General features: G+C 45.2%; 1 protein-coding gene across 1 annotated transcript; it reads left to right on the top strand.

The window, feature by feature from the left end:
• Nucleotides 1-512: 512 nt before the first annotated feature.
• LOC127331745 (ubiquitin carboxyl-terminal hydrolase 24) lies at nt 513-5,979 on the top strand. Its single transcript, XM_051357930.1, has 7 exons — nt 513-867; nt 1,449-2,411; nt 2,489-2,676; nt 3,232-3,467; nt 4,188-4,330; nt 5,024-5,200; nt 5,525-5,979. Exons 1-7 carry the CDS (start codon nt 850-852, stop codon nt 5,711-5,713), a joined length of 1,914 nt encoding a protein of 637 aa, XP_051213890.1. The 5' UTR covers nt 513-849; the 3' UTR covers nt 5,714-5,979.
• Nucleotides 5,980-10,370: the final 4,391 nt, after the last annotated feature.

Here is a 10,370-nt window from a genome sequence, read left to right as displayed (position 1 = left end):
GAAGCAACAACGATATAGGAGGGTTTATGTTTAGCCAATAACAAGGGGTGTAACAATTTAATAGCCGAGTCTGATTCGATGGGAGTAACAGTCGAGGCATATATTGGAGAGGAGATGTGGTGGAATGATTCTTCCGCAATCTATGCTGATACCGTGTATGTAACATCTACGATCGATAAGGTTACTTTTAAGCTAAGTTTTGTTCTTTAAATAAGCATTCGTGTAATTGGGTCGATGAGGTCCTATTGTTTGAGTACCGCGGGAGAGTCTTGGTGTTCCTAAAAAAAACTTATACCTTTTTGCTAGTTCTAATTTAATTGACAATTAAGATAATTTCTTAGCTTAAAAAATTAAGATAGTTGTACTAAAGAAATCTATTGGGATCTTTCATTTAAACAGAGCAGGGAATATGAACAAGAACAGCAGGCACCCAACAAATTCGCTTGGCGCAGCCTGAACAAAGCATAAAACCCCCAGCCCGGCCCACCACGGAGTAGCCGCCCACATAGCCTTCCGGCTGCTGCCACACGCACGCACGACTCTCCCTTCCCAACTCCCCTCTCTCCTCTCTCCCCACGCCTAAACCACGCCGAATCCAAACCCTACGCCCTCGCCACCGCCGCCGACCACCATGCCCGGCGGCGCCGCCCGCTGATCGCCCGCTCCCTCCCTCCCTACCCGCGCCTCCGTGCCGGTCCTGCGCCAAGCAGGGCAGCGCGGCCGCCGGCATCCGGCCACCCCCCACGGCCGGCCGCCGCCTTTGATGTCTCCCGCCTGCCGCCCCGGCTCCCTTTGCTCCCAGGAGGAGGCATCAGCCGCCCAGTCCCAGGCTTCCTCACCGCAGCGGAGATGAGCGGCGCCGACCAGGTATCCCACCCACCCACTCCCCCGGCCGTTCGTGCGCATTGGCATCCCTCGATTAATTGCGCGATTTAGTTGATTCCTGCTAGTACTGCGTCCGTGCCGCGGCGCATTAAATCCGGCGGAGGCGGTTTCTGGTTGGGCGCCTGGGTGAGTGAATTTATGCTCCTTTGCCGTTTTGGAGTATGTACAACAGTACAAGCCTCGCTGATGTAATGCCACCTTGTGTGTGTGTGTGCATACTCACCGCACTAGATGGCGTGGCGCCGGTGACGTACGCTTAGTTGGTACCTAGTAGTGGTTATGATCGGTCGCAAGCTGTTGTTGCTCGGAAGGTAATGTGGAGTACATGAGAGATTGACACATGATCAAATAGGATCTAGAGTTGCTTTCCTTAAATGCGTACCACCTTCGCGGAAATTTGTACTCCGTAGTACATAATGGGTTTCCAATACAGTTTTCTCTAGCAGCCTTAGCACTGATATCTTGATGTGACTGTTGTTTCGATGCGCCACAAGCTGTTACTCTGCGCAAAGTGTTTCTGGTAGTCCTTTATTCTCATCATCGTAGTTTCCTCTGCAATGCAGGTCGTGTTGTTCGGGTCCTTCACGGAGGACGAGGCCAAGTTGTTCCAGGGGAAGCCCGTAGCTGAAGCGAAAAGCGAGGAGAAGGCATGGGAACCAGCTGAGATCCAGTTTGGGTCACTGAATTTTTCCACGGCAAGTTTGGAGAAGGCCACAAATCATAGTACTAAAGGCGCTGTTCATCCTACAAAATCAACAACTGGCCATACGTGCAGCACTAAAAAGGAAACCGTAGCATCAGGCTTACCAAATGGCGGGGCGGTGCAGTTCAATGGATGTCCTGCCGTTGGTTCTCCTAACAATGGTGCTCTCATCAAGAATGTAAAGTCTGAAGCTACGGTTCCTTCAGCTGGGCCTGTTAGCAATGCAAAGGAGGCTGAGGCGGTGGTTCCTTCAGCTGGCCGCCCTGCCAGCAATGTAAAGAAGGCTGAAGCTTCAGCTCCTTCAGCTGGTCCTGTCAAGAATGCGAAGAAGGCTGAAGCCCCAGTCCCTCCAGCTGCTCCTGTCAAGAATGTGAAGAAGACTGAGGCCACGGTTCTTTCGCCTGGGCCTATCAACAATGTAAAGAAGGTTCCTTTAGCTGGGCATGCCAACAATGTAAAGAAGACTGAAGCTAAGGTTTCTTCACCTGGGCCTGTCAACAGCGTAAAGAAGACTGAATCTGTGGTTCCTTCAGGTGTACCTGTCAAGAATATTACCAGTTCAACGCCCACACAAGGCAGCACTTCAGCTATGCAAGTAACCGAGAATGGGAGCACAGGTGTTGATGCACCTATTATTGCAGCTCCAGTAGATGAGTCTACCCCAAGCTTGAATAAGGAAGCCTATCAGAACAAGCCAGTGCTTCCTCACGGTTTGAAGAATACAGGAAATATATGCTTCCTGAATGCAACTTTGCAGGCTTTCCTTTCGTGCTCACCTTTTGTTCAGCTTCTACAAGACCTGAGGAATCGGAGTATACCCAAGGTACTAAACGGATCAGTTTCATCTTCTGTCTGCGCTTATTTCATCGACATTGTTCTGAATACTGCTTTCATTTTTAGGTTGGCTACCCTACATTGAGTGCATTCGTTGAGCTTATCTCTCAGTTTGATGTGCTTGACGAGTCCAGTGTGAAGAAAGAAGAGAATGTTGCTATTATTTCCGCAAAAGTAATCAATCCTGCCATGTTCGATCAAGTTCTGAGGAACTTTACTCCAGATGTACCGGCTGGAACATCTGCTCGGCCAAGGTAAGTGCTGTTGAGGTTGTTCTTGGTCATTAGAAGTGAAAGTCATGACCTGTGAATGTTAATTGTCTGATTGCTCTGGGAACTAATTGTGGACAGCAATCTTTGTCCTGCTTATTCTGTAGCATCATCTAATCTGGCAAGATGTTGACCTTGTTAGTGTTCTCATGCATGTTTGTCCTTAACTGCTAACCAAATTTGACATTGAAGCTATACACAATACTTCTGAGCATGATCACGTGCACTAAACATGAAACTGAGCATAGATGTCATATTAGCTTGAAATTTTTTCAAACAGTGTATTTTGCTTTATTGCACACATGCACACTATGCATGCTGCTCTGGTTTGTGTTACTATAAATGTCATGCACTACCTCTGTCCATAAAAGATTTGTCTTAGATTTGTCTAAACTTGGATTTATGTAGACACTAAGACATCCTTTTATGGACTAGTGTCTACATAAATCCCAAGTTTAGACAAATCTAAGACATCCTTTTATGGACTTCCCTAATTAAGTAGCTTCTTGTTTCAGTTTATGACACTTCACATTTCTGCAGACAAGAAGATGCCCAAGAGTTCCTAAGTTTTGCCATGGATAGAATGCATGATGAACTGTTGAAGCTTAATGGTTCAAATTCAAAGGAAGGTATGGTAGTTTCCGCTTCTGATGATGATGCCTGGGAGACCGTTGGAAAGAAGAACAAATCTGCAATCATGAGAACACAGAGTTTAGTTCCCTCCGAGCTAAGTGCTATTTTTGGAGGAGAGCTGCAAAGCATGGTGAAAGCTGCAGGTAATTTTTCCTTGTACTGAGAAAATTAATTAATTTGTAACGCTGACCTAGGCAACTAAATGCCTTTCTGAGAAGCCGTACTTTTTATCAATAGGTATTTTTCTCTTGATTTTTTTGCTTGCCATGTTTTCCCTGAAATTACTACTCTCTGTTCCTTTTTATTAGGTGCATTTCTGTTATAGGTAACTTTTGAATAGTTAGGTGTATCTCCATATCCCAGTAGATCCCAATTCTACCCCTCCTGAATTGGAAGGATCATTAATTAGCCACCAGTAGTTGCTCCTGTAATCAAAGTTGTAACCAGGGGCGTTTACATCCCAAATTATCCTCCAATCAGTGTTTTGGTCACCATGCACAAAGATTACACCTAATAAGATGAAACAGAGGGAATATCACCTTAGCTTGTAATAGAAATGTTGTTTCTTAAGCTTGCAGAAGTGTTGTCAAAATTGTCAAGGAAAAGACATAGTAGTATTTGCTTATTTTTGAACTTCCAAGTACAATATACGATAACTGTTCATTTATGCTAAGAATTTTCTTTTTCATTGTTGTCAGAATCCTGCATAAGATTCATGTAAGTTTTCAGAAGCAAGGTTTCCACTGAAATATGAAATTCATTAATGCTGCTGGGCAAAAAAATATTAGCCATAGAAAAACTCGAGTAGATACAGTTATGCTATTTTGTACTCTCATGTTGTATGCTCTTTTTGGATCTATCAGGTAACAAACCGTCAGCCACCATTCAGCCTTTCCTGCTGCTCCATCTAGATATATTCCCAGATGCTGTTCATACGGTTGAGGATGCACTTCATCTGTTTTCCACTCCCGAATCTTTGGAAGGATACAGAACAGCTGCTGGAAAGGTTCTTGCCGAAATTTGTGCTCAGTAGTTCGACTTCTAAATTTTGCAGTTACTCAACTTATCAGAGAATTGCTTGCATTATTTTCAAACTTCTATTACATTACATATAATCGACGTAATGCTTTCTACATTAAGGGCATGTACAATGGTAGAGAAGGCTCGCATTATTACATTACATATAATCGACATAATGCTTTCTCTTAGCAGTCCATGTCATCTAGAGAAGACACTAAATATAAGTGGTACAATGCATTATCTCTTATTGTCATCTCTAGCAATTAATGAGAATCATTTAATTTTACTAAGAAATTGAGTTGATAAGGGAAGACAAATGGTACAATGGAGAAAATTGCCTTCTCTTATTTTTTAAGGGATCATCCCTTAGTTAAGGGAAGACAACCTTTTCTTTCTTCATTCTCTCTCCTCCAACTAAGCAAAAATCTGATGTGGCGACCGCATGGAAGGCTGATTTCACCGCATGCGAAGCATTAGACTGCCTGACTAGTTGGTTCGTTACTTTCTTTTGTTTGAATGTTGGTCTTCTGCTGATGCTGCTATTAGCTGAAATTAGATTATTGAATTATACTTCTATGTTTGTTGTCTACCTCTTCAGTGCAATAGTATGGTCCTATTTACAGTTATTATCCTTTTGAAATCAAGCTACAGTATTAACTGATAGGATTTGATCTTGCAGGCTGGAGTGGTGACAGCTAGAAAAAGTTTCCAGATTCACACACTTTCAAAGATTATGATACTACATTTGAAGAGGTTCAGTTATGGAAATCATGGTTGTACTAAACTCTACAAGCCGCTGTACTTCCCTCTTGAACTGGTTCTTAATCGGGATCTGCTGAGCTCACCATCATCAGAGGTGATAATTTCCTGGATATTCTCTTACAATTTTCTAATTCCCAGTTGTTGTATCTACTATTTGGTCAATAATTCAGGGCATGCTTTTGTCACTCTATTTTCCATCAATAGAAGCAATCTTGTCTTAGTTGTATCCTAGATCCGGCAGCATGTGGGATTTGTATCTATAAGCTTTGAAGTATTTATAACCCTTTTTAGTACATTAGTATTTTCTAATGCAGGGTAGACTAAATCTATGTGCCCGTAATACAGATAAAATCAGATTTATGTTTTGCCGATAAACTTCTATCACTTGATCTAACGTCTTGCCATTTATCGAATGCAGGGTAGAAAATATGAACTCGTTGCAACCATCACTCATCATGGGAGTGGCCCGTCCAGGGGGCATTACACTGCTGATGCGAAGCATGCCGGTGGGCAGTGGCTTCGGTTCGATGACAACATGGTCATGCCCATCAATGTGAACAAGGTCTTGCATGACCAAGCATATGTCCTGTTCTACAAGCAAGTATAATTCTGGGATTGCCCACTCGGTTGATTAGCCCTTCACTTATTGCTGGAACAGTGAGTTACACTGTCTAACTATTGTCCTATTAATGTAGCTGCCGTGAGACCGCAGAATCGTGTGTGTGAAGTACCCTGGTTGCCTGACTCTATTTATATATATATGCCTGATAACATAGTCAAGGGGGGCTTTCCCGTTCAGCCCATTTTTGAGGTCCTGTAAAATGCAACTGCTCATCGTGTATGACCAGCAAAGTAACCATGAGTTGCTATTCATCTTGTGTGTTGGTGTTCTGGCGATGTGCTGTTAAATCTCTTTTGCATTTTAGGCAAACATAATTGTAAGTGCCAAATTTGATGTTCCGTTGGCAGCAAGCACAATCAGAGGCTAGCTCCTGACTGGATGTGATGTGAGGCCATGTTCCATGTCTTCTGGGAGAGCAGCTTATCAGGGCTTGTATTGAAGGTTAGCTATGATTTGCAAGAATCATTGGTGGCCTGTTCGCTGTGCTGTTTGGCCTTTTCTTAAAGATGATAACTGTGATGGACATATATTTCCTATCTATTCTTCCTTGTCGGTATTGTAAAGCAGCCAGAATTCAGTTTCCTATTGCCTTACATCGAATACTTTGAACGACTTGGTGAACTTGCTTTCTTCTATACGTGCAGAGCACTAACCCATTAAAACATACCCACTTGTTTCAACAATAAATATTGCGCTTGGCTTTGTGGCTTGACTTTGGTGCTTGACAGTTGAAGCTTGACTGACATATGAACAAATTTCTTTTCAGGCCATAGGAAAAACATTGTTTCTCTTGATGATGTGCGTTCTTCCCACTGCTGCACACTGTTTGTATGCCTGTATCATGCTTGTGACGCAGCTTATTCGAAAACTAGAACATGCAACTCCGAATGGGGGTTCTGAGTTGTAGATGTCTCAAATTGTGAACCACACCTGCCTGAAGAAAACGATCTAAAGCTGTCTCTTGTGTGCTTGTACCTGTTAAACCTTATACTCCCTCCGTCCATAAAAAGATGCCAAAGATTTGTCCAAATTTGAATATATTTATACACTAAAGAGTGTCTAGATAGATACATCCAAATTTAGTCAAAATTTTGACATCTATTTATGGTCAGAGGTAGTATATAAAGAGAGATCTTGCTCAATTAAGTTTCTACAAATGCCATTTCCTCTCTTATGCATGGCCTCTTTCAGATACCTTCTCGATCAATCACTTCCATTTTAAGCTCTTAATGGCCGAACAAAACGAAGTGATCTCTGTCAGATGCCTTCTTAAATCAAACAATTTCACCATCACTATTTATATATGTCAGGTAACATAGTGAGGGGGCTTTCCCCTTCAGCCCACTTTTGAAGTCCTGCAAAGTACATGAGTTGCTCTTCATCTTCTATGCCATGTCAACTTCTTTGCATTTTAGGCAGCCTAATTTGAAAGTTGCAAAAGAGGGTGCCTCTTACGTTGGCACACACGCAGAGAGGCTGGACTGGATGGGTGAGACCACGTGCCCTGTTTTCCCGGGGGAGCGGGTCCTCAGGGCTTGTAGGCAAGGTTAGCTATGATTTGCAAGAATCATTGGCCGGTTTTGCAAACCTCCCTGTCAACTGTCATGAGGTGATGTCCAGCTCTGATGTGAGCTTACATGATGGCCTCTTTTGTTTCAACATTTAGCATTTCCTCTGCAAGTATGAACTCATGCACCCTACTAATAATTGCATCTGCCATTTCCTGTTACCATGCGCTGAAGAAACAAGCCCTGAACATGACAACATTGATGGTCGCAGATTTCTTATCTACTGTTCCTTCTTGGTATTGTAAAGCAGCCAATATTCAGTCTCCTATTGATTTCCATAGAAAACTTTGAACAGCGACCTTCTGAATTTCTTTTCATACGTGCAGACCACTAAACCATTCAAACATATCCACTTGCGTTTTCAGTTTCCTAGACATAATGTTGCGCTTGGCTTTGTGGCGTGACTTTGATGCTTGACAGTTCAAGCTTGACTGACGTATGAACCAAATTTCCTTTGAGGCCGTAGGAAAAAACACAGCTTCTTACGAGGCACATTGTTTTCCTTCCAATCCAGAAACCATACGCGCCTCTTGTTCCATCTTAAATTGCGGGGCAAATGATGGTGTAAGATGAGTAATTTGTACTATGCCTGTATCATGCTTGTGACGCGGCCTGCTGTTTAAAGAGAGAAGCAGTGAATATTGGAGATCTGCAGATTGTACACCCTCCTGCCTGCAAAAAATGAATCTAAAGCGTCCTCTCATCTGCCTCTACCTGTTAAACCTGATGTATAGAGATCTTGCTGAATTAAGTGTGACCCCTACAGGCTACAAATGCCATTTCCTGCCCTGTGGCACATACAGTGATCTCTGCCGGTTTTGATCAATCACTTCCATTTTAAGCTCATGATAGTCAAAGATTTAGCCATGGACAGGTGCGTGGAAGTTAGCTATTCACGTTCCGGAACCATGATTTGGCTTTGAGATCTTATGGGTTTTAACTGTAGCCTACCTCAACTTTTCTGGGACTGAAAGGTTTGGTTGTTGTTGTTGTTGATCTCCGTCAGATATCTTCTTGATCAATCACTTCTATTTTAAGCCTTTGATGGCCAAATTGGACAGTGTGTCTCTGCGAGATACCTTCTTGATCAGTCGCTTCCATTTAAGCTCTTGGTGGCCGAATCAGACGATGCGATCTCCGTCGGATGCCTTCTTGATTTCCATTTTGAGCTCTCAACGGCAAAAATCAAACAAGTTCAGCAATCTAGAAAAAAGGAGTCTAGAAGGCAAAGAAAGAAGCGCTCGAGAAGGGGCATGACGAGGAGCTCCGAGTTGCTGCGCCTGGTTTCTGTTGGGTTGCCGGGGCGACGGCCCCGGGCTGCGGCGGCGTGGTGTTGGGCTCGTGCGGCGGCTGAGACGGCCGCGTCGGCGGTGGAGCCTGCCGGAGGCCATGGCGGCTGTGCTGCTTCTGGAGGCTGCGGCGATGGGCCGGTTTGGCTGTGCGGTGGTGGCTGGTGGTGCGGGGAGTTCATGCCTGCGGGCTTCGGCGTTCGTCCTCGAGCCCCGTGTTGGTGTTGGTCGGCGTCCCCTCTATGTGGCGTTCCGGCGGCGCCCACGGCGATCTTCGGCGGTACTCCGTTGGCTTCGGGATGTGTTGCTCTCGGCGCGTCGGCGGCTACAGGTTGGCCTGGGGGTTGCTCTGCGGTTGCTTGTGGTGGTTTGTGCCGGTCCTTTTTGGCGGGCGCGAGGTCTTGAAACTCTTCGCTGGGCGAAAGCTCTGTCTTGGCGGTCGGCCAGGACCGACGACGGTGACGCCTGTGGGCGCCGCATACTTCTTGAAGGCGTCGTCGAAGCGGGTGTTTTCTTGTTCTCCGCTCGGGTTCTCCGGGGGAAACCCTAGATCCCTCGCAGGATCGGGCGTGGGCGGCGCTGTTGCGTCGCTTTGCCTCTTGGGGCCTCGCTTTGGATGTCCACCGGACAAAGGGACTCGTGGTGCGTTTTGGTGGTTTTTTCGGCGGAGGCGGGTTCGTCTTCGGCCAGGCGGGGCGCGGCCTCGGGGCCGGCGTGGTAGTGGGAGCGGTGGCTCCGGTCTTTCGCCTCCGCCTGTTGCGTTGAGGTGTGGTGTCGACCTGGCTGGTCGTCGACCCGTGTGGAGCGCAGCCTCGGGGCTGGCGTGTGGTGTCGTGTTGTAACGGTTTTTCGGCCAGTTTTCCTCATAAACGGGCCAACTCTTTTCTCCTATATCAATGAAAGGCAAAGCTTTTGCCTCGTTTCAAAAAAAAAGAAGGGGCATGATCGCCATCTACTATTCCAACATCAACAAGAGAAGATTAGATTAGATTACAAAGGAAGCCTTTTTTGCTTTTATTTAGACGCGTTTCTGAACAAGCTACAAATAAAGGGAAAGCACTAGCTAGCAGGGTCCATGCAGTTTCTTTCCCCTTCACATTTTTTTAGCTGTATACACAGAAGGAGGGGGAGGCTAGACTGAACTGAACTGAACTAAGGTTACACTACACAGCAGCAGCAGCCTAATTGAAAGTTGCAAAAGCGATGGTGCCTCTTCGGTTGGCAGTTGGCACACACGCAGAGAGGCTGGACTGGATGGGTGAGACCATGTGCCCTGTTTTTCTGGGGGAGAGGGTCATCAGGGCTTGTAGGCAAGGTTAGCTATGATTTGCAAGAATCATTGGCCGGTTTTGCAAACCTCCCTGTCAACTGTCATGAGGTGATGTCCAGCTCTGATGTGAGCTAACATGATGGCCTCTTTTGTTTCAAATATTTGGCATTTCCTCTGCAAGTATGAACTCATGCACCCTACTAATAATATGCAGCTTGCCATTTCCTGCTACCATGGGCCGAAGAAACGAGCCCTGAACATGAAAACAATTGTGATGGTCGCAGATTTCTTATCTATTCTTCCTTCTTGGTATTGTAAAGCAGCCAATATTCAGTCTTCTATTGACTTCCATAGAATACTTTGAACAACGACTTGCTGAATCTCTTCTCCGGACGTGCAGACCACTAACCTGTTCAAACATATCCACTTGCGCGCGTTTTCAATTGCCTAGACATAATGCTGTGCTTGCCTTCGTGGCTTGACAGCTGAAGCTTGACTGACGTATCTACCAAATT

The sequence above is a fragment of the Lolium perenne genome, chromosome 2 (genome assembly GCF_019359855.2).
Source record: "Lolium perenne isolate Kyuss_39 chromosome 2, Kyuss_2.0, whole genome shotgun sequence".
Taxonomy (NCBI): Eukaryota; Viridiplantae; Streptophyta; class Magnoliopsida; order Poales; family Poaceae; genus Lolium; species Lolium perenne.
This window is presented reverse-complemented; position numbering and strand designations above follow the sequence as displayed.